The 24,291-nt window shown below is 43.3% G+C and overlaps 1 protein-coding gene and 1 non-coding gene across 5 annotated transcripts in view; one reads left to right on the top strand and one right to left on the bottom strand.

Moving 5' to 3' along the window:
- Positions 1–24,291, bottom strand: part of LOC123377537 (P2R1A-PPP2R2A-interacting phosphatase regulator 1-like) — a 36,489-nt gene that overhangs the window by 7,303 nt on the left and 4,895 nt on the right. The window contains exons 2-7 of one of the 4 annotated variants that reach the window (XM_045030579.1): positions 13,024–13,102; positions 5,019–5,075; positions 2,590–2,630; positions 2,453–2,507; positions 1,800–1,892; positions 1,048–1,136 (exon numbers count right to left, since the gene is read on the bottom strand). In XM_045030579.1, the coding sequence (XP_044886514.1) occupies positions 1,048–1,136; positions 1,800–1,892; positions 2,453–2,507; positions 2,590–2,630; positions 5,019–5,075; positions 13,024–13,102 (414 nt within the window). Of the gene's footprint in view, positions 1–1,047; positions 1,137–1,799; positions 1,893–2,452; positions 2,508–2,589; positions 2,631–5,018; positions 5,076–6,134; positions 6,267–11,205; positions 11,516–13,023; positions 13,103–24,291 lie in introns of those variants that run through there. The other 3 variants (XM_045030582.1, XM_045030583.1, XM_045030580.1) reach the window with 3 other exon arrangements.
- On the top strand, positions 8,302–8,442 carry LOC123378120. The gene has a single exon (XR_006582464.1). It is a non-coding gene; the product is annotated as a U4 spliceosomal RNA (small nuclear RNA).

Here is a 24,291-nt window from a genome sequence, read left to right as displayed (position 1 = left end):
ATAGCCCCAACAAAAAAATCTTTTAAAAAACAAACACAAGACATGACTGACCCTTAAAAATTTAACCATAGAACACTATACCAGAAAGCCTGGTTAACATACTGAAGTCTTCAAAAAGCATTCCCAACATTTCCTCTAATACAATCATCTATATGATCAAGCAAGTTTCTCTACAATGGGTGCTGTCCTTTGTGAGTCTGAAGATTAGTAGCAGGACTAGTTAGATTCACCATCTGTTTGCATTATGTTGCTGGAAAAAACATTGAGGGACAAAATATTGTGCCTTGCATAGACTGGTGAAGACTGTGAATGACCCCAGGAGTTTCAGGACAGAGAGAGAGCCCTGGCCACTGGTAAAGTAACATTAAAAATGCCCAAGGTCTCTGCAGTAACAGTCATTTCTGTCAGAAATACAAGGTCACTTAAAGCAACAGATTTGGCAATTAAGTCCCTTTTCACCTGCACTCAGAACCACACCCTCCACAGCCCAAACAGTGTCTTTCAGCATCCCAGCCACCCACAAAAGTTATCCTATTTCTGGCAACATTACATTAAATTAAAGTGGGAGAAAGACGGTAATAATAAGCCTCTCTGACAGGCAACCTGTAACACCATGAGGCCATGATCTCTAATTGGGTCCTATAGATGCTATTATAATTTAAAAACTTAAATGTTTCCTCTTAATACTTTTTGCTAATCTACACAGGCTGGTATTGTCCCAGTTTCAAAACCTGGGAATTAATTCACCATCTTTTGATAGAAATTCATTCTACCCTGTATGTGATTATGTGCTACACAAAACCTATTGAAAAATCAGATACAGGCTGCATTGTAACCCAGCTTCCTGATGTCGGGAAATATATTTTTTGGTACTTTATAAACTCTAGAATTTAAGTTGTATGGATTTACAATGTGAGTTGGAGATCTGAGTCACCAAAAACATAACTTAACATAGTAAATCTAAACTAAGTCCTGATATTTCAGATGCCTCAAGTGAACAATCCCTATTAACAGTATGCAGAGTCAGTTTTACAGACTTGTACGTACTTTAAGAATCGTCTTGTTGGACTGGGGCTAGCGCTTGAAGGTAATCCACTGCTACTCACCAAACTTTGCAAAGACGGTGAGAAACATTGCTGAAATCAAAATATATTGCAATATTTAAATATAAACATCATGCTTCATTCCTACTGCAAAAAACTAATAAAAATTCTCGACATACAGAGAACTAGAGAGACTTGAGGAACACAATTAGGGCCTTAAGAGAATTTTACCATATTAAAACAAGCAACTCATCATTCATCTAACATGACTACCTGATCTATTTGACTGGGAAGGTATCGCTTTTGGCTAAGTCTTGAAGAAAGTTCTAGAACAATTTAGAGTGATTTCTCATGTATATACAGAGTGCATGCAAGTTGATAGTATTATATTGATCAGAATATGTATGTATCGCTTTACCTTGGAACAAACCAACTGAGTTAGCTCCTAAAAAAAAACCCTTTCTCCCAAATAAAGGCAGACAAAGAATATGGCTTTTATTTATCACCAATATACCAACAATTTATCAATAAATATACCTACTTGGTATTGACATTTATGAGATATTCTGTAGGTAAATTCATGGGTTGTATGGCTGTTAGCTTGCCTTTTAAATATTTTAGTTCCCTGTCTGCAGTGAATGCCCATGCAGAAGGCAGGGATATGGGAAGTTTCATCCCTTGCTGATGTTAGTGCTAAACAAAAATCTAACTATAGGTACTCATGAAGGAAGACCTCTATCACTTAATTTTTCTTACCTTCCCTATTCCTCTGGTGGGTGAAGGAGCTGGAGAAACTGGGACAAAGTCTATTTGCTTGGGAGAGGATGATTTCTCAAAATCATTGTCATTCTATAAGTATAACATATCATGTAATTACAGCCAATTGCTTTAATGCAATATTTCATGGGCCAGGCTATACAATATTATACAAAGCATTGCTTTGTTGTGGAATGGAACCACATGATGCAAGTCACCCTCACAAATGGCTACATGTAAGAATTTGTTACTATGACTACGTAGGAGACAAATTTCATACTTTTGAGGAAACTAAATGTTAAACATTATGTGCTGATATTAAAGTATCTATAAAACAGAAAGATATAGACATGACTAGAACTACCTTTTGACACATCAGGAAAAAAAACTATGTCCCAATAGCTGTAGTGACAGCCATTTGTCATTGAGCTACTGGTGATTTCATACCTTATTAGTATTAGTATAAAACTTGTTATAAGGCAGCAATAAAAAGTGTATTACTAGACAGAAACAATTTGATGTTAAACAGGAAGCCTAATCTGTTTGATTTTCCTCTAAAAGAAATTTAAGATACTATGGACAACAAAATGCAGCACTATGGGATGTTAGAACACTGAAGATAGAAACTCAAATCTAAAGCATAAACACATTACCAGGCTCAAGCTCTCCTCCCATGACTGGCTGATCTGCATTGCTGTTTGCACTTCCCTATAAAGAAGAAAAAAAATTCATCGTCACTGGCCCAGAGACACAAGAGTTCAGGTATTCTCATTTGCATACTAACACTCACCGTTCATGTACTGCTTCTCTGTTCAAATCCATTCCTTCTTCCTAAAAAAATAATAATATAATACAGAAACAGTTAAGAGTTGGTTTATAGAGCTTTCTTTTGCTAAAATGAGTCAGACAAACTCTTCCTCTTCAGGTCACAATTTGGATGGGAGTCTCACCTCATTCCATACACCATTAACATACTCAGTGAGTGTGCAACTTGTGCAGAACAGAGCATTTTACTGATGGTTAGTAAACTGTTCTACATTTTAGAATTTTTTATCGTTTCTTCTAAAAAACTAAGAAATTCTACAAAAAAAACTTGTTAAAATGTATTAAGATAGCAAAACGAAGCATTTTTTTTAAAGAAAAAGAAATTACACACACAAACTTAATTCACTCCCTGTATGTATACATTACAATACTGTTTTTAAATACACAAACACGTATCATTCCTCAGAACGCATTCAATGCATAGATTGGATGGTGTGCAGTATAGGGTGACCAGATGTGCCAATTTCACAGAGACAGTCCCAAATTTTGGGTCTTTTTCTTATATAGGCTCCTATCACCCCCTACCCCATTCCAATTTTTCACATTTGCTATCTGGTCACCCTAGTGCAGTGAAACATGGTAGGGATCCACTTATTGAACAGAGGAGGAATAGATATAGGTTAGATGATTCATCCACTGCTCACTGGCATCCTAGGCATTGAATGATGCAGTCTATGTAATTGAAGACTATGAAGAAGTTGTTTTTTTTAAAGGCACAAACGGACGCTAAGTGCCTAACACCCATTAATGCCTTTGTCAATATCAGGGAGTGCAGCTTTAACTCTGACATATCCTGATTTAACTTTAACCTATTTTTAATGGAGTATTTATATGGAATAATTATTATGACTGAGGCCTATATTGTTGCATAAATTCCCAAAAATCAGAAAGCTAGCAAACAGTTACTATACTACCTTCTAGCGTGAAGTTTTAATAGAAATACAGTGTCAAATATGAAGTAACATATATTGTGCCTTCCCTGTACCTCCCTTCCATCCCATCTGTATGTACATATTAACATTAGTCCTTTACTATATTAAGAATAAAAGGAACTTTCCGATGACTTCTTGTCCTTGTTAAAACTAGTAAATGAATAAATTACACAATAAAAATGAAACAGACAGTGCATTTCTTCAGGATTACTATTTGCCTCAAGTGTTTGAGGAGGCAGGAAGCTGGAGATCAAGTACCTTCAATCACTTGCAACATGTACCCTGGAAATATAATGCCTGGAGAGTTAAATTGCTTTTACAAAATAAGAAAAACAAAAGTCACAAGATTTACAAGCATTTGGAAATCATGTGTTTTCCAAAGTGAGACTTTAAATGGCAGGCTATGGAACAGCTTTAACTAAACATTTATTTTAACAGCTTAAATCCCTATAATCGAGTTTATACTATTAGAGGTTTCCTTCTGGGAATTTACATTTTATGATTCTTCCTCTTCTTCCAAAAGAAAACCAAGATAACTGTTTTTTGTATTAAATCTAACTGTACTTTGAAACAGGCTTGTATTCAAAACAGAAGTGCATTCTTACTTCACCATTTTAATGAACTTACTGCATTAATAGATTTGGGGAAGGTATAGTAACCAGGGTTGGGTTTTTTGTTTTTGTTTGTTTTTTTAAACAAAAGTGGACAACTCAGCACCACCCATGTTTCACACGAAGGAAGATTAGGTGGTACGGAAAGTGTGAAGGTGTGGGACTGTATACCATTATCCTGATATCCCTCAACTTCACATTAGCTTGTCAGCTTTGAGAGTCTCCAAGCTTAACATGCAGCAATAAGCAGCAACCTTCTTACCTTGATGGATGCTGCACCCAACTGCTTCAGTGCTGAACATTGGTATATCTCCTGTCAGTTTCTCTGACCGATTAACTACAGCATGCCATGCTGTACTACACTAAACTTTTAGGTTTCCCCGATCATGGAGACTGAGATTCGAATACCACAAACTCCACTGAACATCATTTTATGCTTATGTACAATTCAATTGGGAGGAAGGCAGGCAGTCTATCTGAGCCCAGAAAAATGCCACTGACTCTAAATTCTAGATTGCAAATGACGCTGCAAGAGATAGGACCCACCAGCTTTCTATGTGGAGAGAAAGATGTCTGATGGCTAACCACTTTTATAAATGGGACAAAATCCTGGTTTCAGTATAATATTTTAGGACGCATTCTATATTTTCTGTAAACTTTTGTATCTCTGGAAACTGATTCAACCTGTGACTATTAAATGCACCTTGAAGTGACAGATTTTTGCTGAACACTCTGTACAGATCAGCTATTACTTCTGAGTGAAGACATCAATGATGATGAGTAGGATACACCAGCTTGTGAAAAGCCAATAAAGCAAGCTTTCTAGGTCTTGTTATTTACAAATCTCTTACCTGTTTGATTTGATGAAGGCGGCTGCTAGGAATACGTACAGGAGATGATGGAACCAACTGGAAAACAAACACCATATAGCTGAAACATTTTTTAAAAATCAGGAAGGTTAGACACTACCTTTTTTTCTAATATGTTATTTCATTCTCAAAAATATAACAAATAGCCTCTTCAATATCACCAAAATAGCATAACACACTTTGCATATGTTAAATGCAATACATTTTGCATACAATTATAAATGTATATTAGTTTTATAAGTGAGAGCACTAGACTATTTCATTATGAAATTTCTCTGTATGCTTAGAAATGACTCCTAATTATTGTGTGCCAACTTCCATCCCACTTCAGTCTCACACTACTTAATACCCTCACCTTCCATGAACTGTATTGGCAATACCGGCCACCCATCATGGTTGCAACAACACAATAGGTAAGGAAGCATAAGCACTTCCATCTTAAAGCTGTTGTAAGTTGCTCATAATGCTAAAAATAAAAATCTATTGAGCAGGAGTTTTCCAGGGCTGGTCTCTGCCTGCAGGTTAATATTTTTGACATGACAGAGATTCAGCCATTAAAGTGTAAGGAGAGTGAAAACATTTCTCAAGCTCTTCTGCCCTCAATAGCTGTACAGCTTAAAATGACAGAAAGTTAAAATAGGACAGTGAAATGGCCTCACTGAGTAGGAGTGCCTTTGAGCACGCTGTTTGAGCATTTTCTCCCTTGCTGTTGCATAGAACACACAAAAAACAAATCCCATAAAATGATATCTATTAACAAGGAAAAATCTGAAGGATCAAATACAAAGCCAATCTGGCAGAGATATAAGCCACACTCCGGGGACTCTAACTAGATTCTTTAGTTTTATACTTAACTTGACTGCTAGTTTGATAAAAAAGATAATTTATGAACTCCTAGGCATTGAACCAACAACTTACTGTAGTTCATCAAAGAAAGCAAAACTTCCATAATGATTCTCAGCATAGCCCATTCTCAAGTTGTGGGACAGGTCTTATTAAATCTTTTTAGTGGAATTTCTTAATACACCACTACATACTACAATTAGTTACAAGCAAATTTACTTTGAATCAGTTATTGAGTCCTTCTCTTTCCCTTACCATTAACATAATTGAATAATTTGTGGTGCTCATGACCATCAGGGACCAGAAGCCTTAGGCATGAATCACACAGTTCTGCGAATGATCTATTTTTCTTGAATAAAGATCAAACTTGCCAAGTTGTGTTGTGGCTTTGTAATGAGGATGAGTGTTACAGGGGTGAGGGCCTCATTCTTTAAGTGTCTGTCATTCTTTCAGACTGCACGGAATCTGCCAGGTGAAAAGTAAAGGGAATCACATAGCATAAATTACATGCACTTTCTATCATTAAACTTCACCCTGCAGATAGCAGGCTTCCTCAGTTTCACACGAAACATGCCTTAAGTTTTCTACAAGTCCAAAGCTACAGGATGCGGATCAGCATTCAATCACCAGCCAGCTGTATCTTACTTCAATTAGTGACATGGAGAATGCAAATTGATCCTCCTAGAAAGACAAGGTAAGTGAGGTAATATCTTTTATTAGATCAACTTCTGTTGGTCTGAAAGACAGGCTTTTGAGCCAGACACAGCTCTTCTTCAGAGAGCCTCCTATTTTCCTTAGAGGTGGAAAAGTCACACAGAGAATAGAACTTTTATGGTTTGCTTTATAAACTTGGACTGCCTACATGTGCTACTTGCTTGAGGAATGAGCATATTTAAGAGATGGTCTCAGGACAATAAGCTGAACACAAGACCAACAAAACAGTCTGCTTACAACTAGTCCTGGAAGCAGGACTCAATCAACAAAGAATTAAAGGAAGGTAGCATAATAAATGCGAATAAACATTTCCACAAAAGCATTAATGGTAATCTGCGTACCACTTTCAACTCGAAGCTCCTGGCTGGTGAAAGACGCAAAATCCTGCTACTCACCTAGAACTTAGAACCACTCACTGCTCAGTGCAACTGACTTCACAAATTATTGCCCAGCATCTAATTTTCATTTTCAAGTTAGCTGGTTAGAGAGTTCACAGAGAACAGTCTCCAGTTTCAACTGTCAACTCAGCACTCTGAACCACTGACTCTCAATCTCATTTTAGTCCAGAGAACAGACCAGTGAGTCATGAGGAACTCCAAGGTGAGGGCTCCAGAGGTGGAGGAACCAGTTTCCCATTACAATCCTTTGGGCTGAGTCTGAGAGGAATTAATGGATTCATGCCAGGGTATCCTATTCACCCTGTGACCTTTTGATGTTCAGACAGCAATAGAATCAAATGCTAAAGCTGAATTCAAGCACTGTGTAAACATCTTGGTCTTCTCTTTTCTGATGTATAGTGCTGGTTTACTTGTTTTATACATTGGCACTTAGAATTTATTTGGTTTGTTTTAAGAAAAAATGATTGAAAGAGTTTAATAATAAATAAGAGCTCCTTTTAGACTTCAATACTACTGGATTTTCAAATAGCTACAACTGTGAAAGATTTTGTTCCATCTGCAGAGAGCCACAAGACAACAGCTCATCTATCAGACTTGGACCTGGATAAGTGAAATATATTTTTGTGACCTCCCAACTTGAAACTCTACGTAGAAATGTAGCTACTTGCCCTTAAAAAGTTCCAACTGGTACAGAATACGGAAGACCATCTGCTGAGCAACATAGGATGCCACAAGCATATCGGTTCAGTGCTCTATTTCACGGTCTCCCTATTGACCACTTCACACTGAATTAAGAACTTGCAATTTATTATTTACAGTTAAAAACTATGAACAAACTCTGGTCCTAATAATCTGGACGAGCCCACTGAACATAACTCAGGGCTGTCGATGTAGTCATGGTTAGTATCTGGGAACTGCAGCCCAATGCCTGGTTTAAGAGTATGTTTCACCCCAAGAGAAACGATGGCTTGTGGTCTGAGAGCTGGAGGTGGGTGCATGCAAAGAGATCAGGAGAGGTCACAGCAAGCTGCAGTTATCACAGGTAGGAGGCTATCTCCACATCCACAGAGGTGGGGCTGGAATTTTGTATGGAAGCACCATCAAAGCATGAGAAACACTGATTATAATTCTAGACATACTCCAAACTGTTTCCTTAACAGCAGACTAACACAAACTAGGCAGACAGTGTTACTGACTGCACCTCAATCAGAAGGAACTTAAATCTTCTTAATATGCTAAATGTGTTAATATAGTATTAAAAACATGTTGCCTACATGATTAAAATTAAAATACAGTCACATTCTCAGACCCACTTTTCCCTCACGCAGTATCATAGCCAATGAGGTTAATCCGAGGCATGATTATTGCTAGTTGAAACTAAAATTTAATTTGCATGAAAACTTGGATGAATTTTTCTGAATTCCAAAGGTTAATTTTATGAAATGAAGGAAGTACTTTTTAAAAAATCATTAAACACCCCATTAAAGTTAATCCTGTTTAGTATATTTTTTAAAAAACATTTCCCCACACAACCTAAGACTATACCTACATCATCTACTATACTCAACCACTGTAATAAGCCACCATATGATGCAAGTTTCTACATTACTGGTTCTGCCTTCAGAAAAGTGCATTAGTAGTCCTTTAATGCACACCCTGGCTGGTTTATTAAAAGAATATAGCTCCTTCGTGTTACACTTCTTTTTCAAATCTTTTCAAAAACACAAGTTTTAGGGTTTTATGCAATGTCTACTGAAAAAGATTACTTCATAACAGAACAGTAAGACTGGTAGAAAAAAGGATGAGCACTATTCTTAATAACTTGCTTCTTTTCCTTTAAAGTATTCTGGATTAGTTGAGTCCCATCTTTATATACCTGAGATCCAATGACATTTCAGTAAAAACACTGATTAGCTACTGATCTGATTTTTGTCCTAGAAAAGGAGAGTTTAATCAGCAGTTTCTGGCCACCTACTGTCACCTGGGATCCTCTAGTAGGGACAGTTTAAAACTGCAATTGCCCCCTACTCCCTCCTTTTCATCTCCCATCTCTTTCTTTGCCAGCAATGATGCTTCTCTTGGGAGCTTTAAAATGTTAATTTTACTTAAAAGCCAAATTGGTAGCCCTAAACCATATCCCAATTCAGCCTACTTCATATCAAAACAGCCTGACCCACTTAATCAGAGCTGCAGACCTTCACAGCCACACTGTTTCTAAGAGCATGTCTACACTACAAACTTAAGTTGACGACGGTCCACATGCAGCCACCACACTAACAACTGTGATTTTTCAGTTCAGTACTACCCTCCTTCTGTCAGTAGTACACATCCTCACCAGAAGTGCTTGCACCAACTAAAGAGGGGCATCATTAAGGTCTGAGAGCTGGGAGCTTGGCTGCCCAAGGTGATAGGCTGAGCTGTGAGCTCCAGCCTTTCTTGACAATTTCACTGCTGCCTCAGGCTCAGAGAGAGGGGCTCACAGCTGAAGCTCACAAGAAAGGCTGGTAGGCTCCTGCTGTGAAATTGAGCCCAGCACTGGTCTCACAGCTAGGGCTGTCACCCCCATGTGTGGGATGGGACTCCAGCGGTGAGCTCCAGCCCAACTGACAGCTGTGAGGGGCCAGCTGTGAGCCTGGTACTGGGCTCAATTTAATAGCAGGGAGCAGCCTTTCTTGTCAATTTCACAGCTCCAACTGTGAGCCCCAGGATGCAGAACAGAGCTGTGAAATTGACAAGAATGACAGCCAACAGCACACTGGTTGCCCGAATTACACTGACATAAGCACTATGCTTCTGGTGGAGATGGAGTTATTATGTTGGTGTAGTAGGGCACTTACATCAGTGTGTGCAAGGCTGTAGTGTAGACACTGACATACTTAGGTCAAGCTGCCTTACATTGAACTAACTCTGTAGCGCAGACCAGGCCTAAGACGACGTCTACACAAGAAAAAAGCTGGGAATAGCTATTCTGCACTGGTTTCTTAGGGCAGAAACATGTCTGGTGAAGACACTCTATGCCGACGGGAGAGCACTCTCCTGTCAGCATAATTACTCCACCTCTGCGAGAGGCGAAAGCTATGTCGGCAGGAGAGCATATCCTGCCGACATAGTGCTGGTACGGACTGCGCTTAGGTCACTGTAACTTGCATTATTCAGGGGGGTGTCTTTCTCACACCCCGAGCGATGTAAATTACATCGATTCAAGCGGTAGTGTAGACCTGCCCTCAGTGCAAAATAAGAGCGTCGACATGGTAAAATGGTGTAGAATACCTGTTTTCTCTAAATTCACACCTTAGCTAATTCCCTGAATAGACAAGTCCTAAAGTGAACAAGGAGTTGCTTTAGGGTTCCCAACTCGACCTTTTAAGTAAGATTAACACTTAGTCTATAAGGTGCCACAGAAATCTTTGCTGCTTTTACAGATCCAGACTAACACAGCTACCCCTCTGATACTTTAAGGTATCAGTTACTGATAAAAGGCAGGTTGAAGAAAAGAGGAAACTTTAGCGAATGGGATTTATAGATTTCAGATGCCCTTTAAACTAATATCTTTAAAATAAAGGGTAATATTAAAGATATATCTCCGCTGAAACAAATTAAACACCGGTAGTATGGATTTTTTTTCTTTTGATGAGCAGAATCAGCTGTGCATTACTGACAGCTGGTGAATTGCCCTATAAGGCCCAGTTAGCTGATCTGATGGGGCTTGGAAAGACAGCATATAATGTCATACTGTACACTCAAGTGTGCTCCACCATAAACTACAGAGACTGCATACATCTAGGCCAACTCCAACCATTTCTGAGCTAGATTCCACCCAATTCCTACTGTGCACGGCCAGACTAGTAGAGCATAATGAATAGGGGTGAGGCACTCCTAGTGTATGACACTCTGAAGGCATAAGGAAGGATGTGAGATCCCCAGCAATACCAGATGTGGATGACTGGAGAGAGGACTCTTCAGCTGAGTTGGTGACCTGCTTTAGACCTCTTCTCTGGTCATGAAGTAGGGCTATTGGCCTTAATAAGGAGTATGTTCTACCCTTTTCCTGCAAGGCCACATTGCTCCCAGCCAGGGAAATGGCCTCTCAATCCAAAAAACAATTACGTGTTTCCTTGCCTTTAGCAAGTCCTTTGCGGCATCTTGCATATACTCTCAATTATCATCTCTCCCTTTCCTGGGAAATATCTGTCTCTTGCTAAGTAAGCAGATACCTCATTCTCTGGAATATTTTTACTACTGCTGTTGGTATGGCGGTCCATTGCTAACAGTTACTTTTCTTCGCTCCCCAACCTTGTTTATATTGCCTGCTTCATCTTCATGTTTTGGGTCACTTGTGAGATCACCAATACTCTTTTCTAAACCATTGTAGATCTTATTAAAAAAAAAAGTAACAAAATCAAAAAGGTAACTTCTATGAAGTACATGAAATATCTTTAGTTCAGTTAATCTTCAGGACAGACTAGGGAACTAGATCACCCCATTTGCTCCTCTTTGGCTTTGTATCCAGGTCAACTGAAAAAGAACCTTAGTGTTTCAAAACTGTTTTTCTTAAAGGGCTATCTGCCTTCCTTGCTGACCACTGTTTAAGTGAATCTCTTCAATACCAAAGGAAACCCAAGTGAACTGCTGGAAAGGAAAGCAACTTATTTTTGGTCTGAAAGCAAGGATAGAAATTTCAGGCTTAAATTTAACTTCAAACAAATGCTCAAATAGAAGGACTTCTGACTAAATGTTTCCTCAACCATAATTACAGTGCTACTGGCACTATATCATGTTTTGTTTCTTAAGCAGCAGGCACATTGCTTTTATGTTATGCTCATCTGTTGAGGCCTTTAAATAAAGGATCTCAAAACTACTACAAAAACAAATGCCCTCCAAACCAGTTGTCTGGCCCAGTTTTGAAATGGAATTTTAGCTTTTTGGGGGGTGAGGAGGCTGTATGGAAGGGGTGGACAGGAATTAAGTTATCTCTACTTAAAGTAACCCAAATAGCAACAAACAATCATCAAGTTAGCATATGTCTAAGGATCTTGTATACTGTATGTAAGAAAAAGATAAACTGACATTAACACAAGACACTCCATCCGTCCAGTACATTAGTTGTGCACTGTATACAATCGACATGTTACTGCACTTATGCCAGTTTCTTAAAGTTAGAAAACATTTTAAGAAAAATGTAACCGTTTTCAGTTAAATTTTATATTTTTTAAATCTAGGCAAAAATTCCTCTTGGTTAAAAAACCATGAGAACTGTTTTTCCGCACCAGGCCCCCCAGAAATGCATCAATTTATGTATCTGTGGTTCTTTCAATATGATCAAGAAATCCTTTTTAAATATGCCTGCACTGACTCCAAATTACTATTGGATCAGTCCAAACTACCTTTCGACCATAAATCAGACTACAATGATTTACTTAAAAGAAACAATATTTTAAAAAAGAAGTTAGATCTTCTTTGGGTTCATAAATAAGTACTGTGCTAAATTTTGAGGCAGACATTTACTAACAAAAAGTCATTTAAGTTTACAAAAAATTGTTATAATGGAAATTTTTTTAATTAAGATTGGATGGTTTTCTAAGATATATGCTCTAGTTCAAACAGGCATTAATTCAGTGAAGTCCTATGGCCTATGTTTTACTGGCGTTCAGCTAAATTATCATAACAGTCCTTTCTGGCTTATAATCTACGATGCAATATAAATGTAAAGTCAGTGGAATTATTTAAAAACAAACATTCAAAGCAGAGATTATTGAGACCTAGAAATAACTGACTGGTACTTCTGAATATACCAATTCTCTTTCTAAATTGGTCTTCTTATCCAATCTTAGATCATCTGCTTAAATAAATTATGAACTAGGTTGTCTTCAGAATGACACAAATGTGTGTTCTAAAGCCAGATGATCTTTAAAAAGAATTTCACTACAGCTACAAAATATGTAGTGTTAATTTTCAATTTACACCCTTATCTTTAATCCTGTTTAGACCCAAATAACAAATAAGCAACATGTTTGCACTAAGCATTTTCTTACCAGACTATGACGATTCATCACTGTTGTACTGTTTCTGCGGGTTCGCAAAATGTTGGCCTGAAACACCTGTGAATTATCACTGTGAAAAGAAAGAGTGGTCAAATTCAAGAGCCATTTCCCTCCTTCACCTCCTACAAAAAAATGCCCCAATATAAGCTGTGTGTGTGTGCTTTCATCCTCTCTTAACCCAAAGTCAAAAACTCAAGTCTCTCTCCCCGAAACAAGTTCCAACTACCCCAGTCAATGACATTAATCATGCTCAGTCCTCACTAGAGTGGCTACAAACTTTTTATGGAGATGTCTCTTCTATGGAAATGTATGAGTTTAGAGTGTAGCTTTCTATATGCAGTCCTTAGCACCAAACACAATTCATTCACTAGAATTTGAGAGTAAGCATAATCAACAGATGGACTGATGCAAGCCTCAATACCAGTGGTATCAAAGACAAATCACACTGCAGGTCAGAAGTTTATCACTGGGAGCACCTTATAAGTTACAACCCCTCCTCACCAAGGTGTTGATACAGCACTCAAAATGTTAAATTAAGCACCCAGTATATCCATTTAGAAAGTCCTAATTATTTTTTGAAGTGGTACCTCGGTAAAGATGAAGAGGAGGTTACTTACCTGTAACTGGAGGTTCTTCGATATGTGTGGTCCCCATCTGTATTTCAGTGTGGGTTGTGTGTGCGCACCATGTGCCCAGAGCTGGACAATCTCAACGTAGTGTCCACTGGTCCATGAACGTGCCCTGGATCACCTCATGCCTCTGACCAAGGGGATAAAGAGAGGGGGAACTCTCCAGTTCCTTCCCTATCGTGAATCATAGGCAAACCAAAGCAGAGGAGAAGGAGGGCGAGTAGTGGAATACAGATAGGGACCTCATATCTCAAAGAACATCCAGTTACATGTAAGAAACCTCTTCTTCTTCAAGTGATGGTCCCTATTGTTTTCCATTGTAGGTGATTAACAAGCAGTAAATAAGAAGGAGAAGGGTGCAAGGATGTAGACCACCGGTTCTCAAATATTTTTTTGCTGGGCCCCCACTTTGAAAATATTGCAGTCAAAGGCACTGAAGCCTTTCAAAAAGCGTAAAGTAGGGTGACCATATTTCAAGTTCCCAAATAGAGGACAATGCTGGAGGGAGGCAGAACTGGAGGGGGGTGGGGGGACAGCAATACCATACTCTGCCATCCTTACTTCTACGCTGCTGCTGGGGTGGTGCTGCCGCCTTTGGAGCTGGGCGCCCGGCCAGCAGTCACTACTCTCTGGCCACCCAGCTATGAAGGCAGTGCCTTCGCCAGCAGCTGTTCAGTAGTAAAGGTGACAACACCATACCATCTCGTGACTCCTCCACAATAGCCTGGAGACCCCTTTTTGGGTCAGGACCCCCAGTTTGAGAAACACCGATGTAGACATTAGGGCTGAGCAAAGGAGCCATCAGCAGAGGAGTCCTGGACTAAGACCACAGTATGTCTCACAAAGGTGTGAACGGAGCCCCACCTGGCTGCTTTACAAAAAGGGATACCTCCTGAAGCAATGTCATAGTTGCTGCTTGTGCTCTCATGGAATGAACTCTTATTCCATGGGGAGCGGGGAAGGTTCGATAGTTGATAACAGAGTAGAATGTAGACAGAGATCCATTTGGAGATCCTCTGAGTGGAGATTGCTTGTCCCAATTCTTTCTGTTATAGTGATGAATAGTTTCTGGGACTTCCTGATTGGGCTTGTTTTGTGTATGTAAAAGGCCATGGCCCACTAGACATCAAGGGCATGGAGTCTCTGTTCCTCTAAGGAAGCATGCAGTTTAGGGAAGAACACAGGTACGTGGATTGATAGGTTCAATGAAATTCAGAAACAATTCTGGGCTGAATGTGGGGTATAAACATAACAAAACCTTATCTTTATGGAACACAGTGTCAACAGGATCCACCATCATCATTCCAAGCTCATCAACCCTTCTGGCTGAGGTGATGGCTACTAGGAATGCAACCTTCATGAAGAGAAGGGACATGGAGCAGGAAGATAGGGGCTCAAAAGTGTGGCCTTGTGAGTCCTGAGCAAACAAGATTCAAGTCCCCACTTCTGAACAGGTGAAAAGGTTCTGATTAGGCCTTTCCAAAATCTGGTGGTCAGAGGGTGAGTGAAGACAGAGTAACCTTGCGAAGGAAGATGATATATATTAATCACTGCCAGGAGGACTCGGAAGGAGCTAATTGATAGGCTTGATGCCTTTAGAGAAAGCATACAAACTAAAATGAGAGGAATATCTGCATTTTCTGAAAGAACATTCCTTTGATGTGCCCAAGAAGAAAAACATTTCCACTAAGGCCAGGTCTACACTACAGACCTATATTGGTATAACCATATCGCTGTGTGAAAAATTCACACCACAATGATGTAGTTATACCTACCTAACCCCCCCCCCCCCGTGTAGACAGCACTATATTGACAAGAGAGCTTCTCCCACCGACATAATCTACCTCCCCAAGAGGCAGTAGCAAACTACGTCAAGGGGAGAAGCTCTCCAGTTGGCATAGAAGTATCTTCACTAAAGTGCTGTACGTGAAGACAAGCCCTTAGCCAAGTAAAACTGCCTAGTGGACTCCTTCCTACTATTAGAAAGTATGTCTCATACAGCTGTGGAACATGAGCATTCTAAGAAGGATCATCCAAAAAACAAGCCCTGAGGTAAAGTGAACATGGATTGGTGTGCTTGATCTTGCCATTCCTCTGGGTCAGTAGCTCGGGAAATGTTGGGAGATGATCAGTGCTCAGGATGACATGTGCAGGAGATTCGGGAAACTAAACTTTTTGGGCCAGTAGGGGGAGATCAGGATAACCCATGCCCTGTCCTGATGGTAGGCGCGGTAATGGAGGGAATGCATAGTTCAGGTGATCTGACCAAGGAAAAAGTAAAGTGTTGCCTTGAGAGTGGTGATCTAGGGCTCATCTGGAGCACTATTCGATGCATTTTCTGTTTGTTATGAAGGTGAACAAATCTCTGGATGGGATTCCCCAGATCAAAGATATTGTGCAGTACCGAGTTGTAGAGTTCACACTCATGGTCGACAGCAAAATGTCTGCTGAGAGAGTCTGCAAGCATATTTCATTTTCTGGGAAGGAGGTTGCTGATAGGGTGATTTAGTTGCCGACACAACAGTTCCACAAGCTGACCACTTGTGCACACAGGGAGACAGTATAAGGACATGGTGAATGCAGGTGAATGGAAGAAAAGCCTTGCATGCCTTCTGGACTGCTTATAACTCAGGGTGTTTACATCCCTTGTGTTGAGTGGCTGTCCATGTGGGCTCCCCAATGGAACAGGGATGGGTCTGTGGTAATGGTCCTGTCTGGAGAGGAGGGAAGAAATACCTGTCGAGGATTTGTCCACTACAGTCCAGAAGAAACCACCTTGGCAGGAATTGTTACTATGAAGATCATAGGATGGTGGTTTGGAGTGTATACCAACTGGAGCCATGCCTGGAGGCAACAAAGGTGGAATCTTGCGAACAGGGTGATGTGAGGCATGAGGCCATATGACCTAAGAGAGATAGGCATGTCTTCACCAGGACTTGACTGCTGTTTGTGATGTGGACTATAATACTTGCATCCAACAAAGTGGGTATTCACCCACAAAAGCTCATGCTCCAATATGTCTGTTAGTCTATAAGGTGCCACAGAACTCTTTGCTGCTTTTACAAATCCAGACTAACACGGCTACTCCTCTGATACCTGACTATAATACTGCTCATGATCTGCAACTGGTCCATGGGCAAGTATGCCCTTGCAGTGACTGAATCCAGGGTGGTCCCAATGAAGTCCAGAAACTGTGTGCGGCTGAGAGTAGATTGTTCAGTATTTATGCTGACCCCAGGGTAGAGAAGGGATGTAGCATCAGTAGGTTCAACACATGGGCCTTCTGGCATGACCTGGCAACAAGGAGCCAGTCATGGAGACAGGGAAAGACAATAAGACCAAAGGGTCTGGCGTGATCTGTCACTACTGTGAATACTTTGGTGAAGACTCGGGGGCGGGGGGGGCCTCTATGGTGAAAGAGAGCACTCTGTATGAAAATGGTCAAAGCCCACCACTGACAAAAGCATCTGAGAAAGCAGTGAGTGAGTGAGATGAATATCTACCTGAAAGTAGACGTCCTTGAGATCGAAAGCTGTAAACCACATGTCCTTTTCTAAGTATGGTATTACAGAGCCCTACATGACCAGACAAAATCTGAGTGAACTTGAATGAAGTGAATGAGGTAGCAGAGGTTGAGAAGTGGTCTCCATCCATCCATCCTTCTTTTTGGGTATAAGGAAAAAGTTGAGTAAAAGCTGCTCTCTTGGCATTGAGGAGGGACACGTTCTATCACACCTTGCCCACCTCTTGCTTGAGAACAATTTCCTGAGAGTGCTCCTCGAAAGGTGGAGGAGGCAGGGATGTAAACTTGATCATATACCTAGAGAGGCTGAAGTTCAGTACCCACTGGTCTGTTGTTACTGTACTCCAGATGTTGTGAAAGTGTGCTAGATGACCTCCAAATGGTGTGTAAAGGTGGGGCAATGTTGGGCTTAATGGCTCACAACTCTTGAGATCCCATCAAAAATAGTGCTTTGAGACGGTTGCAGAAGGTGCAAGTTAGCAGGTCCTTTGAACACTCTGCCTTTTGTGTGGTGGTTCATAGGGCCTCCGATAAAAAATTTGTTGAACCATGGGTCTAGTTCTAGATGACTGTCGATGGAACTTCTTCATGGGGACAGGTGTATATAACCCCAGAGAGCAGAGGGTAGCCCTAGAATCCTTCAAGATGACTCATCTGATTGAATAATTAATTCATGAAGGGGAGGTCCTCCATGGTATTCCGGACCTCATGAGAGAACCGTGACACAAGGAGCCATGGCCCTCTGTGCAGAACAATGGCAATAGCCATGGCTCTGGAGAATGTGTTAACGGCATTGACTGCAGATTGGAGAGAAGTCTTTGTTATTAGTTTGCTTTAGTCTATCAAAGCCTGGAAACAAGCTCTGTCCTGTTGTGGAAGTCTGTCAGGGTATGGCTACACTTACGGTTTGCAGCGCTGGTAGTTTGCAGCGCTGGTCATCCAGCTGTGCAGGGCCAGCGCTGCAGTGTGGCCACACTGACAGCTACCAGCGCTGCAGTGTGGCCACATTGGCAGCATTTCCAGCGCTGTACTGAGAGGTGCATTGTGGGCAGCTATCCCACAGAGCACCTCATCCCGTTTTGGCGCCGTTTTGGCGCTCAGTATTGTGGGAAGGGGAAGGAAGTGTGTGGGTCATTCCGCTTCCTGTTCCAACGCCCCGTGGTGCATCGCTTCACTTCCCAGCAATCTCAGTTTCGCCGTCCACGTTTCTTGCCATTGTGAGTTCAGCACGCTGTGAAATGGAGCCTGAGCTGCTGAGGAATTTGCTGCTGACTGTCGCCAGCACATCACGTTTGGCAGTTGAGCTACTCCTTCAGCTCCAAAGTGACAGTGAGGATTCCGATGATGATATGGATTTTCCTAAAGCGGGTGACATGAAATTGCTTGTGGCGGTAACGGAAATGCTCAGCACCGTGGAACGCCGCTTTTGGGCTCGTGAGACAAGCAGTGAGTGGTGGGATCACATTGTCATGGAAGTCTGGGATGACGAGCAGTGGCTGCAGAACTTTCGTATGAGAAAAGCCACTTTCATGGGACTGTGTGCTGAGCTCGCCCCCACCCTGCGGCGCAAGGACACAAGATTGAGAGCTGCCCTGACGGTGGAAAAGCGGGTGGCTATTGCAATGTGGAAGCTGGCAACTCCAGACAGCTACCGGTCGGTCGGGAACCAGTTTGGGGTGGGAAAGTCGACCGTTGGAATCGTGTTGATGCAAGTTTGCAGGGCCATTAATCGCATCCTGCTGAGGAGAACCGTGACTGTGGGGAACGTGCAGGACATTGTGGATGGCTTTTCAGAAATGGGTTTCCCTAACTGTGGAGGAGCAATAGATGGGACGCATATTCCTATTCTGGCACCACCCCACCTAGCCTACGAGTACATTAATCGCAAGGGGTATTTCTCTATGGTTCTCCAGGCGCTTGTGGATCACCGTGGGCGTTTCATTGATATTTACACAGGCTGGCCTGGAAAAGTGCATGATGCACGCATCTTTCGGAACAGTGGCCTGTTCAGGAAGATGCAGGAAGGTACATTTTTCCCAGACCGAAAGATCACAGTAAGGGACGTTGAAATGCCCATTGTGATCCTTGGGGACCCCGCTTACCCATTAATGCCTTGGCTCATGAAACCATATACAGGGAAGCTGAACAGGAGCCAGGACCGTTTCAACTACAGGCTGAGCCGATGCCGAATGACTGTGGAGTGTGCTTTTGGCCGTTTAAAAGCTCGCTGGAGATGTCTCTATGGGAAGCTAGATTTGGGGGAAAGCAGCATCCCCGCGGTTCTATCCGCGTGCTGTACCCTCCATAATATTTGTGAAGGGAAGGGTGAAGCATTCAGCCAGGCATGGACCAACGAGGTGCAAGTCCTGGAGGCTGAATTTGCACAGCCAGACAGCAGGGCTACTAGAGACGCCCACCACAGGGCAACAAGGATTAGGGATGCCTTGAGGGAGAAATTTGAGGCTGAAAGCCAACAGTAATGTTTTTTTGCCTTGACCAGGAGTGACGTGCACTGGTTACAGTGCTTTTCAGTGCCTGTGTTTTCCTTGATGTTTGTTACCTGTGTTTTCATTGGGGTTTGTTATCTTTCAGTTTATGCAATAATAAAAACTGATTCATAATCAAAGAAATCATTTATTTAAAAAAAATGAAGTACACGGGCAGGGGGGTTGGTTGTTGAACTGTACATTCATAGTTTCTCATATGTACTGCCAGGAGTGCTGTGCACTTCAGGATTGTACTGTTGCATGGTGATGGGGGTTGAGTGCAGAGGGTAAGGGTCGTAGTTCTCTGGGCTCATAGGTGACCGTACAGGTGTCGGGGGCAGCTGGTGATGGTGTAGGTAAGAACCTGGATGCTGGGGAACGGGACTTGGAGCTGACATTGGTGCATAGGGGAAAGAGGTTTGGGAGGGTGGGGGTTTGGCACGGTAGTGCTCTGCCTGCATTGCTACCATTGACTGCATACAGTCTGTTTGGCGCGCAATGAGGTTTATAAGCTGCCTCGTGGTTTTCTTCAGCGTCAACGCCTTTCTCCTGCTTTCTGTTTGCCTCCAGTGATGCATCTTTTCTCTCCATTCCTGCGCATTTTTATTCTCTGTTGCACACTGGTTCATAACTGCCTTCACCAGTTCTTCTTTGCTCTTGTTCGGTTTCCTCCTCAGGTTTTGCAGCTTTCTTTCAGTCACTGATAAGACTGGCCCAGGACTACTCAAGGTCACTGTAAAAAAACAGCAAATGATACATTTAAGAGAGCTTCCATTGTGTATAATCTGAAGTTATTTTAAAGTCTCACAAGCATTCCTCACACATTTCAGCAACTACTCGAGAATTCACAGCCTCCCAGAAATGGTAATGGAAATTAACCCTGGGCTTTCCTTCCGCGGTCTGCTCGAGCAGGGGGGGTGCTTTCTTAAACGCAGCACCTCCATCTCCCTCAGGAATTAACCCTGGGCTTTCCTTCCGCGGTCTGCTCGAGCAGGGGGGGTGCTTTCTTAAACGCAGCACCTCCATCTCCCTCAGGAATTAACCCTGGGCTTTCCTTCCGCGGTCTGCTCGAGCAGGGGGGGTGCTTTCTTAAACGCAGCACCTCCATCTCCCTCAGGAATTAACCCTGGGCTTTCCTTCCGCGGTCTGCTCGAGCAGGGGGGGTGCTTTCTTAAACGCAGCACCTCCATCTCCCTCAGGAATTAACCCTGGGCTTTCCTTCCGCGGTCTGCTCGAGCAGGGGGGGTGCTTTCTTAAACGCAGCACCTCCATCTCCCTCAGGAATTAACCCTGGGCTTTCCTTCCGCGGTCTGCTCGAGCAGGGGGGGTGCTTTCTTAAACGCAGCACCTCCATCTCCCTCAGGAATTAACCCTGGGCTTTCCTTCCGCGGTCTGCTCGAGCAGGGGGGGTGCTTTCTTAAACGCAGCACCTCCATCTCCCTCAGGAATTAACCCTGGGCTTTCCTTCCGCGGTCTGCTCGAGCAGGGGGGGTGCTTTCTTAAACGCAGCACCTCCATCTCCCTCAGGAATTAACCCTGGGCTTTCCTTCCGCGGTCTGCTCGAGCAGGGTGCTTCTTGCTTCATGGCTAGACTGCCTGTTTCGGGGCTTTGTTAACCCTGGGGTTCCTGGGGTTCCTGCCTGCCGCGCTATGCAGTTGGGGAAACCAGCACTGAAACACTCCCTCCATTTCCCACAGGACTTAATACTGGAAGATATCTCCCTTCTGCGGGTTACCAAAGAAGCAAGGGAGGGTTTCCTACAACAATGCGGATTCCGCCCGGGTCCTTATGCAGCGTGCCTCTGTGCAAGCATGGTTCCCCCACCCGTCCTGGAACAGTGGCGCGGACGCGTTAGCCTGAATGGGACAGGGACCACAATGGCTCTCCCTTTAAACTTGGTCACGCGAATTGCCTATGCTCTTGCAGAAACTTTTGAAGAGATTACAGAGGCAGATTACTGCGACGTGATAGACCACATCAATGGGATATTCCATGTCTAGGCATGCAGGCATGCAGCCATACCATCCCCCCGAATCTCCCCAAACCTTTGCATTGCAATAAAAGCTGCTTACCTGGGACCTGCTCCTGTGATTCTTCTGCACCAAGTTCCAGGGGCTGCGACTGGCTAGCTTCCTCCTGGCTTGAGAAGAGCTCCTGACTGCATGCCTCCTCCGGGCTGGCTTCCCCCACCACAGTAGCCTCACTGTCTGCCTCCCCCTCCCCCTCCCCCTCCTCTACCGGCTCTGAACTGTCCATCGTGGTCCTTGGATTTACAGAGGGGTCACCCCCATAAATCGCATCCAGCTCCTTGTAAAAGCGGCAGGTCGTGGGGGCACTGCCGGATCTGCGGTTTCCCTCGCGTGCTTTGCAATAGGCACTCCGCAGCTCCTTTACTTTTACCCTGCACTGCACCGCGTCACGCTCATGGCCCCTTTCCATCATGGCTCTCGATACCTGGGCAAAGGTATCATAATTCTTACGGCTAGAGCGCAGCTGTGCCTGCACAGATTCCTCCCCCCAAACACTGATGAGGTCCATCAGCTCGCCATTGCTCCATGCTGGGGCTCGTTTGCCACGTGGAGGCATGGTCACCTGTAAAGATTCACTGATTGCATTCCATACCTGGCTGAGCAAACAGGAAGGGGATTTTTAAAATTCCCGGGGCATTTAAAGGGCGGGTCACCTGAGGCCAGGGAAGTAGAGTCTGACCTGATGAGCAGAGTGGCTGAACAGGCATTCTGGGATACATCCTTATACCCTGGAGGCCAATCACAGCGCTGGTGTGTGGCCACACTTGATGACCAGCGCTGCAGCACCAGCGCTGGAATCCTTATTCCCCATGCCGAGAGGGGTGTTCGGCCAGCGCTGCAGCCAGGGAGTTGCAGCGCTGGAAGTGCCTTGCAGGTGTGGCCACTTACTAATTGCAGCGCTGGTGGAGGCTTTCCAGCGCTGCAAATCGCCAGTGTAGCCATACCCTCAGTGAATTCTGCAAACTTGGAGTAGTTCAGAAAGTCATACCTGGCCATTAGTGCCTGGTAGTTGTCTATCCTGAACTGGAGGCCAGATAATGAGAAGACCATTCTGCCCAGTAGGTCTAGGCGCTTACCCTCTTTGTCCACAGTGGTAAACCAGGGGTGTTGCTGTCTAGCCCTTTCAGAAGCTGCTTGAATGACCAAAGAATTGGCAGAGGAGTGAGAAAACAAGAATTTAGCCCCTTTGGCTGGCACATAAGAGTTTTTCTGCCCTCTTAGGGGTGGGAGCACAATGGCAGGGGTGTGCCATACCTTTCTGGCTCCATTATAGCTTCATTAACAGGGAGTGCTATTTTGTTGGATCCAGATGGGTGGAGGATGTCATGGAGCTTGTGCTTGGATTCCTGAATCTCTTCAAAAGGAATCCGTAGTTCACCTTCAATTCTACAAATATGATCCTGGAACTGCCTGAATTCATCTGGGGGGAGTGAAAGAAGACATAGGGGTTACTGCTTTGTATGGACACAAAGTTGGTAGTCTTGCTGGTTCCAGCAGAACTGCCAGATCCAGTGCGTATTGCTCTTCCTCCTCTGAAGGATCCTGGGGTGATCTGAGCACCTCCTTCAAAGGGAAGCAACGAGAGACTCCCTATCAACTGTGCAGGACCCAGGACCCCCAATATGGCCAGCAGGAAGTCTCGAAAGGGGGATATGGTGGCCCCCCCGCATGACATGGGGTACCAGCAACTCCAAGCTAAACATGGAGTTTTGTCCCAAGCTGGTGTAAGTCTTTTGTGAGGTGGAAGATATATAGGGTAAGGAAACAGTCTCCTTGGATCAGTCTCCTGATGAGGAGAAAGCTGAGTTCTGTTCCAGAGGTGGTACTGTTGGTGCTACTGAAGGAAAGCTGTATCTTGGGGAAAGAACGGGTGATAAACTTCTCTGAGTGGTCAACTCCCCAGGTGGTGTTATGACATCTCTGGAAAGAAACGGACCCAATGGAGGGGATTCCAGATCCAGGGGAACAAAGATCTTCTGTGGAGCAACATGGGACCCAAGTCTCTCGAGTGTAAGAGGAGTTGTCTTTGCCCAGATCATTGTAGCTTGAGAGGGTGCTATCAAAGATGGTGCCATGGGTAGGCAGTGAGCGGTCTTCGTCAGTGCCAACGGATCCCGAGGTTTTGGAGGTGCCAAGAATGACGGTACCTACAGATCCCATTTTGGTACTGATGGAGCCCAATATTTATGGGCTTTCTTGTCAAGCCTCTGGGACTTAGGACATGCTAAGTCCTCTTGGGATGAGGTGCCAGGCTTGCTCAGAGCTGACTCCAACTTCTTCTAAATGGATTTTGAGGAAGACTTAATTTCATGCATATGAGAGTCCCTCCTGGGTTCCCGAAAAGATCTTGCCAGGGGTTCTGTAGGAGTAGATTATCTGGCACCAGTGATGGAGGCTCACTCCTTGCCAAGTCAGGCCAATGCGTATGTGGGTGAGTAGGAGGGAGGTCGCAGCCTGGGTCCGACTGAGACCTCAGGCCCTTTTCCATGAGGTGTTTTTGAATGGAGAGTCCCTGCCCTCCTCAAATATGGCTGGGGAACGATTGGTAGATACTGCACCTCACTGCGATGTGTGCTTCCCCGGGGCAATA

Source organism: Mauremys mutica, chromosome 9, assembly GCF_020497125.1.
Source record: "Mauremys mutica isolate MM-2020 ecotype Southern chromosome 9, ASM2049712v1, whole genome shotgun sequence".
Lineage (NCBI taxonomy): Eukaryota > Metazoa > Chordata > Testudines > Geoemydidae > Mauremys > Mauremys mutica.
Note: the sequence above shows the minus strand (reverse complement) of the source record. Positions and strands in the feature narration are given on the sequence as shown.